Source organism: Eptatretus burgeri, chromosome 11 (assembly GCF_056783735.1).
Source record: "Eptatretus burgeri isolate ZD-2024b chromosome 11, Ebu_testis_v1, whole genome shotgun sequence".
Taxonomy (NCBI): Eukaryota; Metazoa; Chordata; class Myxini; order Myxiniformes; family Myxinidae; genus Eptatretus; species Eptatretus burgeri.
The window spans coordinates 69,609,253-69,630,083 of record NC_140971.1 but is presented as its reverse complement, the minus strand read 5'-3'; the positions used below and the strand labels follow the sequence as shown (position 1 = coordinate 69,630,083).

The 20,831-nt window shown below is 44.3% G+C and overlaps 1 protein-coding gene across 4 annotated transcripts in view; it reads right to left on the bottom strand.

Moving 5' to 3' along the window:
* The window catches only part of DNMBP (dynamin binding protein), a 45,687-nt gene extending 31,362 nt beyond the window's left edge, over positions 1-14,325 (bottom strand). Inside the window, exons 1-3 of one of the 4 annotated variants that reach the window (XM_085846837.1) lie at positions 14,134-14,321; positions 5,262-5,410; positions 2,322-2,496 (exon numbers count right to left, since the gene is read on the bottom strand). In XM_085846837.1, coding sequence (XP_085702963.1) covers positions 2,322-2,466 — 145 coding nt within the window. In that variant the 5' untranslated portion in view covers positions 2,467-2,496; positions 5,262-5,410; positions 14,134-14,321. Of the gene's footprint in view, positions 1-2,321; positions 2,497-5,261; positions 5,411-14,133 lie in introns of all 4 variants that reach the window. The other 3 variants (XR_015049439.1, XM_085846836.1, XM_085846838.1) reach the window with 3 other exon arrangements.
* Between the last annotated feature and the right edge of the window lie 6,506 nt (positions 14,326-20,831).

Below are 20,831 nucleotides of genomic sequence, written 5' to 3'. Positions count from 1 at the left end.
CGGATTTCTCCCAGTTGCATGTCCTCCCTTCTAGACTTGGTAATGATGAATTTTCCGACAAATGTCTCCTGTTCCTTTTTGCTCCAATAGGTTCATCTGATCATGTGCTCCGAGAGTCAACATCTCTCTGCCTATTGTCAGAGAGGTGCCTCAGCACCAGACTCTGGCAGTTCACTCAAGCTAACTCTCACATGAAGACTCGTCCTTCATCTTCATCTTGAAGACACATACTCATCTCGTCTCTCCAAAAAATACCGTCTGGAAACCACTCTTATCTACTTCCTAAACAAACCACTTGATGAAGTTGTCACTCATACTTTTGGGCTTTACCATCAGCCATGTTCTTTCATAGATAGACCATATTTCAAAGATGGCCTCCAAATCCAGCCACTGACTGGGTATCCTCAACCGTGCAAGGTCTTTTTTTGGCCAATCTGAACTTTTGACAGCAGACAAAGCCTTCATTCAGAGCTTGATGGAGTTCTGCTCTCCCCTTTGGGCTGGCACCCCTTCCCCCCCCTCCCTCACTACTTTTTGTTAGTTGTCAGCTGGTTTGTTCCTGCTGTTTCATCCCCACTTTCATTTCATCCCCCCCCCTCTTCTTCTTGCTGTGTTGCAGCTTGTTCACCCCGTGTGTCATTGTCTCCCTCCCCTTGATCGTACTCTCACTTCCACTCCGCTTTTGGTTTTCACTCCTTTCCGTTTTGTTCTATTCTGCTCTCACTCTTCCACGAACCTCGTCCATGTATACAAAAAACAAAACAAACAAACATGACGGTGCAGGGTGCTTGCAAAACAAGCGACGTCACACAATTAATATTGAATTTACTTACCCCAGGATAAAAGCAGATCAGAAAATATTACACTGGGCTTAATAATTAATGCCAAGGATGCAAAGAAACCATCTGTGCTCACAACAAAAGATAAGGGATAACCAGGTTGAGATATTTCCCAAAAGATCCTGCACTGCTGTAGCCCAACCATCCCATCAGCCATCCTTGATGGGTCTATCCACTAGTTTACCATAATTACTGTTTCATTAACAACCACATTGTCTTTTGATTCTGTGTGGTTCAGATCACACCATTTGTTATGAGATTATTCTTATAACAAATGGTGTGATCTGAACCAAAAAAGAATCAAAAGACTTGACGTGGTTGTTCATGAAACTAATTATTATATGGTAAACTAGTGGATATTCCCATCAAGGATGGGTGAAGGGATGGTTGGGCTTGAAGCACCACCAAATGGAATGCCATGATGGCATCTTGCATGGCAAACACATTTAAATACCACAAGGAGAGAGAGAGACAGAGAGAAGATAGACAACAGAAAAGACACAGATGGACAGGGACAGACAGTCCTTAATTTAAACAAATAATAAAATCTGATTTGAGATGCTAAGCCATTAATATCTATTCAATAAATAAAGATCTGTTATGCTGGTTTAAGTTTAGGATACTAGTAATAACAATAGGCTCATCACAAGTTAAATAGAACTTCTAACATTTACTGCTTGGGGAAAAATCAAAAATGAACTGAGCTCAGCTACCTTGCACTGGATTACATTTGCATTAGCTTGTAATTCAATCATTCCATTTTGCCCAAGATGTAGACTGGGGAGCAAATAAAAATAAAATCCAAACAATGAAACGATGGGACAAAGAAAATTCACGGTGTGGAAGATGATGGATTTGGATCATACACAAAGCACATGAACCCTAAACACAAAGCTGGAGATCGAAAGAAAAAAAAAAATAAAACTAGAGTGAAGTCGATGGTGAACCATCGCAAATCCCCACACTTCCTACCTAAAGTAAATTTGAAAGATGGCAAAAAGTTCATCGATACATTTGCACAAGGAATGACCCAATATCAAATTTTGAGTTAAAATATTTTTTGCCATTTTGCCCTTATGACCCAAAGTGAACTAGGGGTCACATCCCAAAAAATGGTTGCATATTTCATGAGTCCCCTGATGTTGATTGCAAATACAAAGTTTCGTTAAAAAAAAAAGAAAATAGTGCCCGTACTTGACGTTTTGACCATGCCCCGGGGGTGGGGGCGGGGGGGAGCCAAAACTGCCATCATGCTTGGATCTTCTTGCCATGTTGTGATCATAAACTACTGAGTTTGGTGAATTTCTGCCCAACCGTTTAGGAGATAGCGTGACGGACAGACAGATGGACACAGACAGCAGACAGCATCACATTCCTAAGGATCTTTCATGACAGACAAACAAAACAGACAGATGGAGCCGATTACAATATCCCCACGTTTTTTTTTTCAAAATGTATGGGGATAATAAACATTAGGTTTACCAGCAACTCCATCTTTCTTTCCCAGAATCCAAAATTCGTCAATAATTTGCAGAACAAAAGCGAGATCTCCTGAGAAGAGGCAAAGCTCCTCGGGAACGCTGGGCAGGAAGTCAAACACGGCACGCACGAGGCTGCCAGCTTCCATGCTGGGCTCTCTCCGTACTGGTCATTCAGTCTGAAGCACAGCAACGAGATGAAGACCACAAACACAAACAAATAAATAAACAATTAACCAATCACGACGATCAGGGCGATTTTACAAACGATCAGTATCCAACCTTTTAAAAGTTTGCATAAACATCAATATGTTTACCCGATTGGCAATTTCACAATCTCTCAGAATGCAACGCAATCTGGTCTTTCTATTTTCCTTTATTTGTAACAACTTTCAGGCAAATTCATATGCCTAGTTTAATCCTAAAGGGGTTGGTTGCCCCTGTCATGGAATACCATGATCTAAGTCAGCTACAAGTTGAAAAAAAACTGCAGTTCAAATCAAAATAACAAATTCAAATGATAAGAAGATCCACAATGCTTTAGTTCAACCCAGCCTGTATGGAAATTAGGTGCTTAGTTTGTTGGTATCGTGTAAAATGTACAATCTCTCATTTATAACTTGGATCAATTCAGGTACTTGTCACCAAAATGGTAAAATGCTATCACACAAACTCAATAAAAATTCCAAACCTCTGATAAAGGAGACAATTTCCAAATTTGCATCTCAAAAGTAAATCTCATCAGGTACAGGATGATTTCCATTTCGATACGGATATGGTCTCCTTGTCCACCATCATTTATGCAATGGTCTCACGTATCCGATAGTCCAGAGTTCAGCAACCATAGTTTCACAAGTAATGAACTATGTTGTAGATGTTCTCTGGATTAGTTAATTTTTTTAAATACATTGAATGAACAAACACAAACAGAATCAAACTACATCCAAACATGGTAGCCATGCAATCTCACACTTAGAAACAAAGTGGAAATCATGAATAATACAGTAACTTTAAACATACGTGATGTCTTATAAAAAAAAATTACCCCCGTGCGGGAGTGACGGTCATCTCTGCGAGAAAATATATAGCCCCCTGAAGGTAGGGCAGTTTTTGCAAACTTTTAAGTCACGTGACGCGAAAACGAAAGCGAATATCGAAAATCCGGCCTGACCAAATTTATATATTGTCCCATAGATTCATATGCCACAATAAAATTCAAGATTGCTTGAGAAATGTAGGAGGAGATAGATTTTGAAAATCGTCATTTTCGCAACTTCAAAGGCCTCGTGACCTTGACCTTCGGTGACCTTGAAAGTCATACCATCGTGTACGTCTCATCGACCTCTATCAGGATCACTAATGACCAGATCTCCCGCTTCAACTTCATTGTGAACGGACGGACGGACCGTCACCTCTCCTCTCAACACCAATATTATTAGGTCATGCTCGAAGAGATGACCGAATGAAGACATAGCCAGTCAACAATTTTACATGACAGAACTGAACAAGAAGGGCACTCGGTAGAGCGCATCCTTCCGCCACGTAATGCCTGATCCACAAGAACATATCGGGCCCAATACATTTTTGAAATATCATGCTATACAGTACTGTATCGTTTTTGGCCCTATCTCTCAATGGTGAAGAATCACATTGAAAATTAAATAATTGTTTCCAGATCTGGATTCGGATCTTCACCAAAATCGAATCAATCCATCTTCGTCACACACCCAACCTGTCCACCAAGTTTCGTCCGAATCCGTACACTACTTTTTGAGATATCATGCTATATATCAGTTTCGCCCTATCTCTCAATGGTGAAGAATCACTGAAAAAATTATCAGATCTGGACTTGGATCTTCACCAAAATTGAATTGATTCATCCTCATCACACACCCAACGTGATCACCAATTTTCATCCAAATCCATCGAAATTTTTTTGAGATATCATGCTGTATATTGTTTTTGGCCCAATCTCTCAATGGTGAAGAAACACTTTTAAAATTCTTGTAGTCGGATCCGGATCCGGATCTTCACCAAAATCTAATCAGTTCGTCCTTGTCACACACCCAACCTGTCCACAAAATTTCATCTGGATCCGTCCACAGCTTTTTTGAGATATCCTGTACACAAACAGACAGAGAGGGGTGAAAACATAACCTTCACTTTTGGTTGTGGAGGTAATTACGAGATAATGGTAATAGTGAAGAACCAAACGTTTGTACCTTCATCCCTCATACCCTCACTCTCACCCCATTGCAAAAAAAATCTAATTATCCAAGCAGCACAAGAGCAATGGCAGTACTATTTTATCAGCTTAAACAGCACAGTAGAATGAATATAAACACAAGACGAGTAATCAAAACATTTCATGACAATAACAACTGCATCTGCACATGTCCATGTTGGGGGGATAATGATGTCACTTTGAAGTTCAAATAATGATAGAATACAGAAAAGTTACGATCCCTTTTGCAGTTAGAGGGTGTGGGGGTAATAACGCATCTTCAGGTTTAGTGAGTTTATGTGAGAACAATAAATGGTAAACTCGTCTCGAATCAATACCTGCATTTTCAGAGTGCGATGAGATAAACGTTGAATGGTGAGAGAACCTGAACAAAGAAGTTAAACTTGTTGGAAGTTTAAAATTATTCCAACAACTTTGATAAGTTTGTTTTATCAGAGATTAATATTTGGGAAAAGTTAAAGACCTCATTGTGTCCTTGGTGGAGAGCAGGCGAGCCATCGTCAGCGCCCTGAATAATTGCATTCGCTGCCAGGTAACCGGCATGGCCCGTGACGTCATCGTCCGCCGGCCACGCACCGGCCTACGCAGCCACGTGTCATGTCATTGGTTGGTAAATAAATGGCCGCAGCAACGTGTCATGTCATTGGTTGGTAAATAAATGGCCATAACTTGGGAACCGCTTGTCCGATTAAATCAAACCTTGAAAAGGCACATCCTCAAGTCCCCAGCAATATAGCTGGCAAGTTTCAATGAGATCGGACCAGTGGTTGTCGAGAAACAGCGGTCTCGCACACTGCTGGAATTATGGATAGATGTAGTTTACTGTCTCTGCAGTGTGACGCTATTTTCTGGGGGGGGGGGGGGGGAGGGGGGGTACCAAAACAGCAACAAAAAACAACTAAAGGTACCAAAAAAATACTCGTTTAAATTTTGTATCCTACTTGCTTATTTTCGATCGTAAGTTATCGTGTTTAAAATGTACTTCCTGGTTCGGAGCATACCAGCTCACTCTGATGTTACCGAAATTTATACACCATCTAATATGAAAATGGGGCATTGTGTTTATCAAAAATGCGCATAAGAAATCGAGGAATTATTAGATCTAGTGCATGCCCCGTACGTGCAAACCCTCCCCCCCCCCCGCAAAAAAAGTCAAACCGCGTGCCAGAAACAACCACACAAGCCATTCCTTCACTTTCACGTGCCCGTATGTGCGTGGCTGTACGTTCAAAAAAAAAAATATATATATATATATATATATATATATATATATACACACATACATATATATATATACACACATACATATATATATATATATACACACATACATATATATATATATATATATATATATATACACACATACATATATATATACACACATACATATATATATATATACACACATACATATATATATATATATATATACACACATACATATATATATATATATATATATATATATATATATATACACACATACATATATATATATATACACACATACATATATATATATATACACACATACATATATATATATATATATATATATATATATATATATACACATACTTTAAAACCGCTTGCCAGAAACAAACACACAGGCCGTTCCTTTGCTCTCGCATGTCCGTACGTGCGTGGCCGTACAAACAAAAAAAACTTAAAAAAAAAAAAAAATAAAAATAAAAAAAATAAAAAAAAACTTTCAAACCGCGTGCCAGAAACAACAACCACACAGGCCGTTTCTTCGCTCTCGCGTGCCCATATGTGCACAGGCCACGTACATGCAAAAAAAAAAAACAAAAAAAAAAAACTTTCAAACAACCACACAGGCCATTCCTTCGCTCTCATAAACGACGACTGGATTGGGGCATTGTGTTTATCTATAAATGCGGATAAGAAATCGAGAAATTATTAGAATACAGTAAGTCATCACTATCCAAAAGTAGTGCGTGCCCGTACGGAATGTTCACATCATTCCACGAATTATCGCTTGCATTGAAGTAACAACTGCTGTGATACACACAGTTAATTAAAATCAAGTTTACCTCCCTGTCTTTGCTTGCCATAGCATTCGCTGCCATTTACCATTGGCACTCCTACCCCACGATAACTAAGGCACCGATTGATCCCCATCGTAACCAGCACGGCACATGACATCATCGTCGGCCGGCCGTGCACCGGCCTACGCAGCACGTGTCCTGTCATCGGTTGGCAAATAAATGGCCATAACTTGGGAATCACTTGTCCGATTAATATCAAATCTTGAAAAGGCACATACTCAGGTCCCCAGCAATATATCTGGCAAGTTTCAATTAGATCGGACCAGTGGTTGTCAGGAAACAGCGGTCACACACACACAGACACACACAGACACACACACACACACAGACAGACACACACACACACACAGACAGACACACACACACACACACACACACACACACACACACACACACACACACACACACACACACACACACACACACACACACACACACACACACACACACACACACACACACACACACACACACACACACACACACACAGCTGGAATTATAGAATTATAGATATATACACGACGTCATCACTATGCGGAAGTGCGTACATTGTAACCCGTAATGGGGAACGCGGCTGAGGTTCTCTTCCCCCATCGGCCCCGCCCAAGCAGCAACGTGTCCTGTCATTGGTTGGTAAATAAATGGCCATAACTTTGGAAGCTCTTGTCCGATTAATATGAAACCTTGAAAAGGCACATACTCAGGTCCCCAGCAATGTAGTTGGCAAGTTTCAATTTGATCGGACCAGTGGTTGTTGAGAAACAGCAGTCACAGACGCACGCGCGCGCTCACGCACGCACGCACACACCTGGAATTATAGATAGAAAACAGCCTCCACTCTTCAGGGAAGGCTTTCCATGAGATGGTGGAACATTGCTGTGGGATTTACTTCCATTCAGCCACAAGAGCACGAGTGAGGTCGGGCACTGATTATGTCTGGCTTGCAGTCTGTGTTCCAAATCATCCCAAAGGTGTTCAATGGGGTTGAGGTCAGGGCTCTGTGCAGGCCAGTCAAGTTCTTCCACACAGATTTCAACAAACCATTTCTGTTTGGACCTCACTTTGTGCATGGGGACATTGTCATGCTGAAACAAGAAAGGGCCTTCCCAAACTGTTGCCACAAAGTTGGAAGCACAGAATCCTCTAGAATGTCATTGTATGCTGTAGCATTAAGATTTCCCTTCACTGGAACACGAGGGGCCTCGCCTGAACCATGAAAAACAGCCCCAAACCATTATTTCTCCTCCACCAAACTTTAGAGTTGGCACTATGCATTTTGGCAGGTGGCATTCTTCTCACATACACAAAATCCAGATTCATCCTTGGGACTGCCAGATGGTGAAGCGTGATTCATCACTCCAGAGAATGCATTTCCACTGCACCAGAGTCCAATGGTGGTGAGCTTTACACCACTCAAGCCGACGCTTGGCATTGCGCATGGTGATCTTCGGCTTGTGTGAGGCTGCTCAATCATGGAAACCCATTTCATGAAGCTCTCGATGAACAGTGATTGTGCTGACGTTTCCAGGATCAGTTTGAAACTCGGTAGTGAGTGTTGCAACCGACGACAGACGATTTTTCCATGCTACGCGTTTCACTAGTGAGCTTGTTCTGTGAGCTTGTTCTGTGAGCTTGTGTGGCCTGCCACTTTGCAGCTGAGCTATTGTTGACATTTCCACTTCACAATATCAGCACTTACAGTTGACCAGGGCAGAAATTTGATGAGATGACTTGTTGGAAAGGTGGCATCCTACGACGGTGCCATGTTGAAAGTCATCGAGCTCTTCAGTATGGCCATTCGACTACCTATGTTTGTCTATGGAGATTGCATGGCTGTGTGCTTGATTTTATACACCTGTCAGCAATAGGTGTGGCTGAAATAACCGAATCAAATAATTAGAAGGGATGTCCACATACTTTGGGCCATGTAGTGTATTTTGGTTCAGGTCCGGATCCAGGTCCCGCTCTCCCGCACAAACACTTGAGTATTGACATATTTGACCCTTGACCTTTTTCATATATGGCCCAAAATCTAATCAGTTAATCTAATCAAAATCTAAATCAGTTATTCAGTCTAACCTTACCTTTGCACCAAGTTTGATGAAATTCTGTCCAATATTTCGAGTTAGGGTGTAAACAGTAAAATTTCAGAGTTTGACCTTGACCTTTGACCTTGATCACATCTGGCCCAAAATATAATTACTTAATTGCCCTGTCTTACTTTACCTTTTTACAAAGTTTGATGAAATTCTACAATTTGCTTCTTGAGTTATCGCGTAAACGAAAATCCGGACGGATGGACGGACAACCCGGAAACATAATGCCTCCGCATCAAGGGTGCCGGGTATAAAAAATACTGTATATTAGAATGCCATGCAAAGATGAGATTGTAGAAATACCGTAAGTGTCTCATACCAGGAATTACATGGTAAAACTGTGAAACTCATCAAATGTCTAAGAACCATGAATAATCACATCGTGACAGAAAAGGACAGAAACCGACCACTCACAAACCGAGGCATCTCGGATAAAACAAACAAATGAAACTTATTGGAATAACCAGTTAAACACTTGTGTGTTGGGACTTACAAAGCTTTTGAGGTTTTTATCATCACACTCTGACATCAGGATGGATTTTACCACTTGTTGTTCTCAAGTAAACTTGATAAAGTCACTTTATTTAACCCGGATAGCAGAGCTTCGAGAGGGCTCGTTAAGGCAGTCTGTCACCATGATTTGAGTACATGATCAGATACTAGCAGTGTAATAAGGTAAGTCGATTCCATTAAAACGAGTATTCCTCTTTATATTAAACTAGAGTAATTCGACTGCGCGCAGTCGACGGGTATGCCTCCGCTCTCCCGCACAAACACTTGAGTATTGACATATTTGACCCTTGACCTTTATCATATCTGGCCCAAAATCTAATCAGTTAATTGCCCTGTCCAACTTTACCTTTGTACCAAGTTTGATGAAATTCTATCGAATATTTGAGTTGGGGCGTAAACAGTAAAATGTCAGTTTGACCTTGACCATATCTGGCCCAAAATCTCATCACTTGATTGACCAGTCTTACTTTACCTTTGTACCAAGTTTGATGAAATTCTGTCCAATATTTGAGTTGCGGCGTAAACAGTAAAATTTCAGAGTTTGACCCTTGACCTTTATCGCATCTGGCCCAACATCTAATCACTTAATTGCCCTGTCTTACTTTACCTTTTTACCAAGTTTGATGAAATTCTGTCTTTTATTTCTTGAGTTAGGGCATAAACAGTGAATTTTCAGAGTTTGACCTTTACCATATCTGGCCCAAAATCTAATCACTTAATTGACCCGTCTTACTTTACCTTTTTACTAAGTTTGATGAAATTCTATCGAATATTTGAGTTGGGGCGTAAACAGTAAAATGTCAGTTTGACCTTGACCTTAACCACATCTGGCCCAAAATCTAATCACTTGATTGACCAGTCTTACTTTACCTTTGTACCAAGTTTGATGAAATTCTGTCCAATATTTGAGTTGCGGAGTAAACAGTAAAATTTCAGAGTTTGACCCTTGACCTTTATCGCATCTGGCCCAACATCTAATCACTTAATTGCCCTGTCTTTACCTTTTTACCAAGTTTGATGAAATTCTGTCTTTTATTTCTTGAGTTAGGGCATAAACAGTGAAATTTCAGAGTTTGACCTTTACCATATCTGGCCCAAAATCTAATCACTTAATTGACCCGTCTTACTTTACCTTTTTACCAAGTTTTATAAAATTCTACAATTTGCTTCTTGAGTTACCGCATAAACGAAAATCCGGAGGACGGATGGAAACATAATGCCTCGGGCACCCTTGGTGCAGCGGAATAAAAACAAAACAAAACTTTGTAGGTTTCAGTGGTTGCTGGTTGGACGGGTTGTCCATTTAAAACCACCGTTGGGGGTTCGAGTCTGTCCACGACATCCGCTCAAGAACGAATCGACACAAACAAAACACATGGTACCACAGGTGTGTACATTACTTTTACCAAGCAACACCACACGGTACCACAGGTGTTTACATTACTTTTACCAAGCAACACCACACGGTACCACCGGTGTGTACATTACTTTTACCATGTAACACCACATGGTAGCACGGGTGTGCAATAAACAAAACACACGGTACCACAGGTGTGTACATTACTTTTACCAAGCAACACCACACGGTACCAAAGGTGTGCAAAGTGTGTGCAATAAACAAAACACACGGTACCACAGGTGTGTACATTACTTTTAACATGTAACACCACAAGGTACCACAGGTGTGCGAAGTGTGTGTAATAAACGAAACAGTACCACAGGTGTGCGAAGTGTGTGTAATAAATGAAACACATGGTACCAGAGGTGTGCGAAGTGTGTGTAATAAATGAAACAATCCCACAGGTGTGCGAAGTGTGTGTAATAAACAAAACACATGGTACCACAAGTGTGCGAAGTGTGTGTAATAAACGAAACACACGGTACCACAGGTGTGTACATTATTTACCATGCAACACCACACGGTACCACAGGTGTGCGAAGTGTGTGTAATAAACGAAACACATGGTACCACAGGTGTGTACATTACTTTTACCATGCAACACCACACGGTACCACAGGTGTGTACATTATTTACCATGCAACACCACACGGTACCACAGGTGTGCGAAGTGTGTGTAATAAACGAAACACATGGTACCACAGGAGTGTACATTACTTTTACCATGTAACACCACACGGTACCACAGGTGTGTGAAGTGTGTAATAAACAAAACACACGGTACCACAGGTGTGCGAAGTGTGTGTCACGAAACACGGTACCACAGGTGTGCGAAGTGTGTCACGAAACACGGTACCACAGGTGTGCGAAGTGTGTGTAACGAAACACACGGTACCACAATTGTGCGAAGTGTGTGTAATAAACGAAACACGGTACCACAGGTGTGCGAAGTGTGTGCGATAAACAAAACACATGGTACCACAGGCGCGCACATTACTTTTACCATGCAACACCACATGGTACCACAGGTGTGCGAAGTGTGTGTAATAAACGAAACACGGTACCACAGGTGTGCGAAGTGTGTGTAATAAATGAAACACGGTACCACAGGTTGCGAAGTGTGCATAATGAACGAAACACGGTACCACAGGTGTGCGAAGTGTGTGTAATAAACGAAACACGGTACCACAGGTGTGCGAAGTGTGTGTAATAAACGAAACACATGGTACCACAGGCATGCACATTACTTTTACCATGCAACACCACATGGTACCACAGGTGTGCGAAGTGTGTGTAATAAACGAAACGGTACCACAGGTGTGCGAAGTGTGTGTAATAAACGAAACACATGGTACCACAGGCATGCACATTACTTTTACCATGCAACACCACATGGTACCACAGGTGTGCGAAGTGTGCGTAATAAACGAAACACGGTACCACAGGTGTGCGAAGTGTGTGTAATAAATGAAACACGGTACCACAGGTTGCGAAGTGTGCGTAATAAACGAAACACGGTACCACAGGTGTGCGAAGTGTGTGTAATAAACGAAACACGGTACCACAGGTGTGCGAAGTGTGTGTAATAAACGAAACACATGGTACCACAGGTGTGCGAAGTGTGAGTAATAAACGAAACACATGGTACCACAGGTGTGCGAAGTGTGAGTAATAAACGAAACACATGGTACCACAGGTGTGCGAAGTGTGTGTGATAAACAAAACACATGGTACCACAGGTGTGCGAAGTGTGAGTAATAAACAAAACACACGGTACCACAGGCGCGCACATTACTTTTACCATGCAACACCACATGGTACCACAGGTGTGCGAAGTGTGTGTCACGAAACACGGTACCACAGGTGTGCGAAGTGTGTGTAACGAAACACACGGTACCACAATTGTGCGAAGTGTGTGTAATAAACGAAACACGGTACCACAGGTGTGCGAAGTGTGTGTAATAAACGAAACACATGGTACCACAGGTGTGCGAAGTGTGTGCGATAAACAAAACACATGGTACCACAGGCGTGCACATTACTTTTACCATGCAACACCACATGGTACCACAGGTGTGCGAAGTGTGTGTAATAAACGAAACACGGTACCACAGGTGTGCGAAGTGTGTGTAATAAACGAAACACATGGTACCACAGGTGTGCGAAGTGTGTGTAATAAACGAAACACATGGTACCACAGGTGTGTGAAGTGTGAGTAATAAACGAAACACATGGTACCACAGGTGTGCGAAGTGTGTGTAATAAACGAAACACGGTACCACAGGTGTGCGAAGTGTGTGTAATAAACGAAACACATGGTACCACAGGTGTGCGAAGTGTGAGTAATAAACGAAACACATGGTACCACAGGTGTGCGAAGTGTGTGTAATAAACGAAACACATGGTACCACAGGTGTGCGAAGTGTGTGTAATAAACGAAACACATGGTACCACAGGTGTGTGAAGTGTGAGTAATAAACGAAACACATGGTACCACAGGTGTGCGAAGTGTGTGTAATAAACGAAACACATGGTACCACAGGTGTGCGAAGTGTGTGTAATAAACGAAACACATGGTACCACAGGTGTGCGAAGTGTGTGTAATAAACGAAACACATGGTACCACAGGCGTGCACATTACTTTTACCATGCAACACCACATGGTACCACAGGTGTGCGAAGTGTGTGTAATAAACGAAACACGGTACCACAGGTGTGCGAAGTGTGTGTAATAAACGAAACACGGTACCACAGGTGTGCGAAGTGTGTGTAATAAACGAAACACGGTACCACAGGTGTGCGAAGTGTGTGTAATAAACGAAACACATGGTACCACAGGTGTGCGAAGTGTGTGTAATAAACGAAACACATGGTACCACAGGTGTGCGAAGTGTGAGTAATAAACGAAACACATGGTACCACAGGTGTGCACATTACTTTTACCATGCAACACCACATGGTACCACAGGTGTGCGAAGTGTGTGTAATAAACGAAACACATGGTACCACAGGTGTGCGAAGTGTGTGTGATAAACAAAACACATGGTACCACAGGTGTGCGAAGTGTGTGTAATAAACGAAACACATGGTACCACAGGTGTGCGAAGTGTGTGTGATAAACAAAACACACGGTACCACAGGCGCGCACATTACTTTTACCATGCAACACCACATGGTACCACAGGTGTGCGAAGTGTGTCACGAAACACGGTACCACAGGTGTGCGAAGTGTGTGTAATAAACGAAACACACGGTACCACAGGTGTGCGAAGTGTGTGTAATAAACGAAACACACGGTACCACAGGTGTGCGAAGTGTGTGTAATAAACGAAACACACGGTACCACAGGTGTGCGAAGTGTGTGTAATAAACGAAACACACGGTACCACAGGTGTGCGAAGTGTGTGTAATAAACGAAACACGTGATGTCAGGGCCTTGAGTTGTTAACGGTACAAAATGACAAAACGAGGAACAAAACGAAACTTCTTACCGACTCGTCGATCGACTTGCGGCGAAACCCGAACGTGCCGAGACGTTTTATGAGGTGGACATTCGGACCAACATCATTTCAACTGAATCTACACTTCAAACAATGAAACTATCCACTTCCCTCGTCCGGAAAAGCGAACTGGAAAAAACATCGACAAGCGGATTCGTCAAATGTTTTCCAAGGAAGTTATTCATTCACGATTTATTCATTCGCATAATTTTCTTTCGTTTACTAATGCTGGAAACATCACGATATAATAATGAAGCACCAATACGAAGTGAACACACAATGGAGGATAAATACGAATAACGCCTCAGAGATTTGCCACAGACACTGCCGCTCACTCCGTTGCCATGGAGTCTATACATTGCGCAAACAGTCGGCGCTATTTGCAGGTTCATTGTATCTCTGAACGAGTACATCATACATGTGAATACTAAACAAGGAGATGCAACTAAATAACATCATTTCTCACTTTCTAACAATGAATGAACACTGTGAATCTTTCTCAACACTCGACTTGTGCTTCTTTAGTATTCACAATATTATCGCCACCTCGTGGAACAATGATGGCGCAAGTCTTTCTGGAATCCACTCGCCAGGTCCGTTTTTCACCATGACAACTCTTCCTGACAGACACTGTGTGATCTTTAACAGCCGCCACCGCCCCCCGGTGCTGGAACACCGTTCCTACCGTTTATAATGGCTGTGCGAAAGACCGAGCGTGTGTTCTGTTTGTAAACACATTGCTTACCGCTCAAGCAATCACTCCAACGGAACGGAGCGCTCGGCCCCGCTTAACAAATGGCGGTCTCCGTTGCTTCAGCACGGAAAGTTTCATTGAGAATTACGTTTCCTCCATCCATTGATACCATACTCTGTGCAGAGCGTTGGTGCTGCCTAATCAGTCTCCTTGGCTGTTGGACACAATCCTGGACGGGTCGCCACTCTGGCACAGGATACCAGCAAGCTGGCACTCATTTTGTCGACCTCGGAAGGATGACAGGCAGTCAACCCCACCTGTTATTAATTCAACAGCAGTGTGGGATTTGAACTCAGGATCCTCGGATCCTAAGCCCACCACCCGAACCATTAAGGCAACACCAGACACAGAATTATGTTTGCATGTATAAAAAACAAGCTGAAATGAGCTAAGATCCTCGTCCTCTTAATGATGACGTCATAAAACGAATATGACGTCATTGTGATGTATCAGGTTTGCGATAAATTATCTGTGCTAATGTCCGGCTTAATTCCCGAAACAAAATTCAAACAGCTTGCCTAGTTTCGGAGATAATGGTATAGGCGATTTCCATTAGCGGCAATATTATGACGTCAACTTTTTTTCTCGGAAGAATTTCCAAAATCGGAGATGGTTACTGCCTGCGCGTGGGCTTTCTGCATATACATGGCAAGTTTCATGAAGAGCCGATGAAAACTCTGGGTTGTGAAACAAAAAATGTCAAATAATAGGAATGACGTCATAAAAATTGATATGACGTCATAGTGATGTATCGTATGTGCGGCAATTCATCTCTGCTAATGCCCTGTTCGATTCCCGCAAACAGAATTCAAAAAGCTTGCCTAGTTTCGGAGATAATTTTTTAGGCAATTTCCATTAGCGGAGATATTTTGACGTCATAACTGTTTTTCTCGGAGGAATTTTCAAAATCGGAGATAGTTACTGTCTGCGCACGGTATTTCTACATATATATACCAAGTTTCAGGAGGTTTCGATGAAAACTTGACGCTATGAAACAAAAAAGTCCACAAGAAGAAGTTTAAGAACAACAACATGAGTAAGACTGAGAGATCCTCCACGAGGATCTAAAAACGACGACGGTGTTTCACCAGTCGGACAATTCGGCGTCGTATCTTCAGACCACAAAGTAATATGATCCACTCAATGACGCGAGTGTCATAAATGTCCAGGGCCCATGGAAATAACCTGTTCCCCAAAAGGGGTACGATGATTGAAGTCCATTCTATTCCATTGGGACGATACTCTGTGCAGAGCGTTGGTGCTGCATAAGCAGTCTCTTGGGCTATTGGGCACAATCCTGGACGGGTTGCCACTCCGAGGCAGGATACCAGCATGCCGGTACTCATTTTGCAGACCTCGGCAAGATGACAGGCTGAGTCAAGCCCACCCGGTATTAGTTCAACAGCCAAGCAGGATTTGAACTTAGGACCCTAAGATCCCAAGCCCACCACTCGAGCATGATTGAAGTCCCCGGTTAAAATGAGTGAAAACCCACTGAAGATAGCGAGTCACAATGCGGCTCATGGTATGAAGCTTTATTTGTCAAGAGAGGAAATGCATCGCTGAAGATGGTGTTGCGAATGTGGTTGAACTCCAGTTTGTGAATCATTTCTACAACGGTGTAAAATGGCTCGCTGCCAGGCAAGAAGTAAGACAAGGGTGTCAAAGCCAAACTGACAAGAGAAATCATGGCTGAGAGTAAGACCTAACCGCACTGCAGTGTGACGGGAATATTAAAGGAAGGGGGGAGAAATGGGGAGGAAGAGGAAGAGGAAGAAGAGGAAGAGGAAGAAGAGGAAGAGGAAGAGGAAGAAGAGGAAGAGGAAGAAGAGGAAGAGGGAGAGGAAGAGGGAGAGGAAGAGGGAGAGGAAGAGGGAGAGGAAGAGGGAGAGGAAGAGGGAGAGGAAGAGGGAGAGGAAGAGGGAGAGGAAGAGGGAGAGGAAGAGGAGAGGGAGAGGAGAGGGGAGGGGGAGGAGATTCAAATTCGCGCCCGATCGAGGCGAATCGGCTTCGTCAGGGCCACTCGACGTGACCCGATGAGTGGAAATACTGACGAAGATGCAATAAAAACAGAGGAGCGATATGCGGAGGATGGAAAAGGAAATGAATGCGAATGCGCAACGAATGGAAAACAAAAAGGAAGCGAACGCGCACAATTTACAGAATATGGAAAGCAAGATGGATGCAAATATGCAAAACATGAGGGATGAAATGAAGAGTGACATGCGAACACAGCTAGGGGAAATGCAGAGCATGGGGTTGAACCTGCAGGCGAGTCTGGAGGAGGTGAAAGGCAAAATGGCGGATGAGATCGACACTGTATGCGGGGAGATGACCGAGTTGAGGGGGAGTGTCGAAGGTGTTTGGTCCGCGATGGAAGCGGGTAAGGAAGACGTAATGGACAAAATAATGACGGTTGGACGGGAAGTCGACAAACTTGGACATAACAGGGGGTAAAGGAAATTTAAAAAGGACAAGGGCAATTCAAGAAAGAAATGGAAAAAGAACACGACGGCGATAGAAAAGTTAAAAGAATGCCAGCAGGAAACAAGGGGGAGTTGGAGGCCGTAAAGGAGGGATGCAAATTGAGACATGAAGAAATGATGGGAATGGTTAGAGAGATGGGACGGAAGGTCGAGACAGGGATGCGGGAAATGGGAGAACGACTGGAGAAACACATGGACGAGACGAAGGAAGAATTGGCAGAGACGCAAGGGGAAATGGAGCTGGTGAGGGACATTGAGGTTGAGCAGGTGGAATGTGTTGAGACCCAATTCGGGGGTCGGATTAACCTCCCACAGGAACGAGACGGTATGCTCCCTCGAGGCAGGCAGTGACGACGTGAGTCCGGTCAGGCCGAGCGAGGTCGAGCGGGTGCATGGTGCGAAAGGGCACATGCCGAGCTTGGGGGGTGTAGAAACCTCGGGATCTTTTGGGCTAACACGAGCCCCAGATGTGAATGTCCCAGAGTGTGTTAGAACGTGCGAGTGGTGCAAATGATATGACATGTGTGAGTGCATGTGTGGAAATGGTACTCGGAAGTCGGACTGATCCAGACGGGAGACGGGAATGGCGAGCCTGGTCGGCCACACAAAGTTATTTTGGAAACCGCGCCGGCTCCACGGGACGCTGCGTGCGAGGTCCGTCCCGTGTGTTGCGAGCGGCCGAAGCGCGCACGTCTGCGCGATCGCAACCCGGCGTTGAAACATCTCGTGCGTGGTACGAAACCGGCACGTGCACGGTTAAAAGGAGGGTTGTGTGAATTTGGAAAGAACGGGTCCCCATGCGAGCGCGTGTGCGGGGCATCACGTGCTGCACGCCTCGTGTTCTGTCGCGGACCGAGTCCCCGGTACGACACGCTCGGGCGGGCCTGCACAGCAAGCTGCGCAGGTTCCGTGTGCGAGTGACGTCACCGGGATCTCGCAGCACGAAAGCCGGGTGAGTGGTGCACGGTGCTTCGTGTGGCGGACGGCTCGAGAGCAAGGACCCACCATGGGAAATTGCTGAAATCTGTGGAGGTTGTTCTGAGGCTCCATTGGGCCTCAAGACGGATCCAACTGTCTCTTCCTTATTCCCCTCAAGAAGGATCTTAGGGGTTGGGGAGTAGGCAGGTAGGATAGGTTAGCCAGACAAGGACAGTAGGAGGGTTAGGGTCACTGAGAATTATAAAAGGAAAAAAAAATAAAAAAATAAAGGGGGAAGTCTAAATTTGGTTGTTGCAAACTAAGGGAGTGGGTATGGACAAAGACAGGCAAAGGCGATAGGTTGGGGGGAGACAGTAGGGTAGGTCCGAGCCCGTTTCGGAGTGGCTGGCACCACCGCACTCCCTCCAGAACCTTCCGGACCAGTCCAGAGGCCGGCCAGCTTCATATGCTGGCCTGTTGTGCTGTATCTTCTGGTCCGCATTTGCCTTACCTTGTTTGCCTGCCTTTGCCTTGACCCCATGCCTGCTTGCCCTTGTTGCATTTCCCCTGTCAACTATTTCCACCATGTGCACCAGGACCATCTGCAAGTGTGTTTGCAAAGACTGCCCTGCAGGCAGCCGCACCACGAGGACTGCATTGCGCAGGCCGCGCATCGTTGTTTTTCCATTTTCCATTCAAAGGAGCCAGAGACTGAATTGTGCAGCCCGGCTACCCCCTTGTTCTTCTTGCATAAAGGCCAGTTCAAATGGCCTGTGGGACAGCGCATGTCCTGCCGTGTTAGGGTGAGTTGCCTCCAGCAGCTGAAGACTGAAATGAAAAAGGAAGGTTTAGTGACAAAAATAGGCCCTGAAGACATCTGACCTTCAAACTGCTGTGCACTCACCCACACAAAACTGTTGACTTTGCTGTGCCTCTTTTTCCCACAGATAACAGGTCCTGGGCCATGGTTCGTGTAAATAGTAGGAAATGTACATAATCTTTAAAACCCACCTGTTGTCTGTCTCGCGCCAGCAATTTATTTAAGTTGCCTGAGAGTCTATGGACGCAGCGCACTAGGTTATTTATTTTTGGGACATGTATTCGAAGTCGCACTCAGGGATCCGTAGGTAAAAAGTACGAGAGGAAAAACCTACACCTGCATGGCACACGAAAATTTACGACTCGACACGAGTCTATAGAAAAGGGGGGGGGGGGTAGTATTACGAATCTGGAAGCCATTTGCACACAAACAGCCAGAGTCCCGGCAGCTTCGTTATTTTAATAAGTATGTGTATCGTTGGATTCCTCCCCATGTCAAAAGGGAATTCCATGTGTGCGCTGCGGTTTCTTTCTCGTTAGATTTTTGCAATACCCAAGGCCAACAAATCAATCCTTCACTTCTTCGCACCATCAACGCTATTGCCCAGTGCATTCGACCACGGACGTGGGCGGAGGTTTCCTCACCTCAGAACAACGACTCCGCCCAGGAAAGGAGGGGTTTCCCCCTGTCTAATCACAGATGGCCAGCACATCACCCCACGAAACCCTGTCCAATCAGGGCAAAGATTACCTCAGAGGACCGACCACCCCACCCCGCCCGGGGGAGGGATAAGAATCGCCGGGCTTCCCTTAGTGCTTGCTGGAGTTGGGTTGGAATTGTCGGAGAAGAAAGGGGTCGCCATTGCTCTTGGTGTGCATCGTTGGTGGACATCGTTGCCATGTCTCAAGCTGGTCCTCTGACTATTCCACAGCCGTCGACTTCCATCTCTCATTTTGTCGAGCAATAACCCGGAGTCAGAGCCGGGAATCTCCGCTGGCCCTCTAAGGAAGAGAAAAACAGTGGTCGCTGGTAAGGAGCGACCCTGGCTCCCGCTATACCGTGTCTGGGATTGCTGACGACCCCGAGTTTCACACCTGCAGTCACGGGCCAAACCGCCTGAGGCAGCCAGGTACCGACCAAACTCTGACCTCCAGCCTGTCTATCCCCTTGGCTGCAAGGGTCGAAATAAAGATAATCCGGGTCCATTTCCTTTTGGTGTGTGTGTGTCTGTGGTGTTGTATAAGTGTATTCGGAATTGTACAAAGCATTGTACATTCGGAATAAGTCTACACTGTCTTATTATTGTAAATAAATAACTGTTAAATGTTCCAGTTCGTTGTCCGTGATTTCTTTCATTGGCCTAGCATGGTTCAGGTTTGAGAAATAGGGAGGCCGTTTGTGCTGTAAATTGTTCATTTGGTCCGACAGACTTTGGTAATCCCAGCTCGGTTTACGTCGGATCCGAGTCTGTAACAGCGACTCGGTTCGGACAAAGTCGGCCGAGGGTGTGGCTTCCCCGGTAGTTGGACGGCATGGGTACTTAGGTAAATTGGAATTAGACAATTAACCCTACCCCATGCTGTCGAAATTTTGGCATCCACGGTCCACTAAGGGACCCGTGACCTTCGGAGTTATCCGAAGGTTACGACCTTCAATTCCGGTGTTCGGTGGGAGACGGCCCGACTGCTCCCTCTGGCGGTCGTCCTCGCCA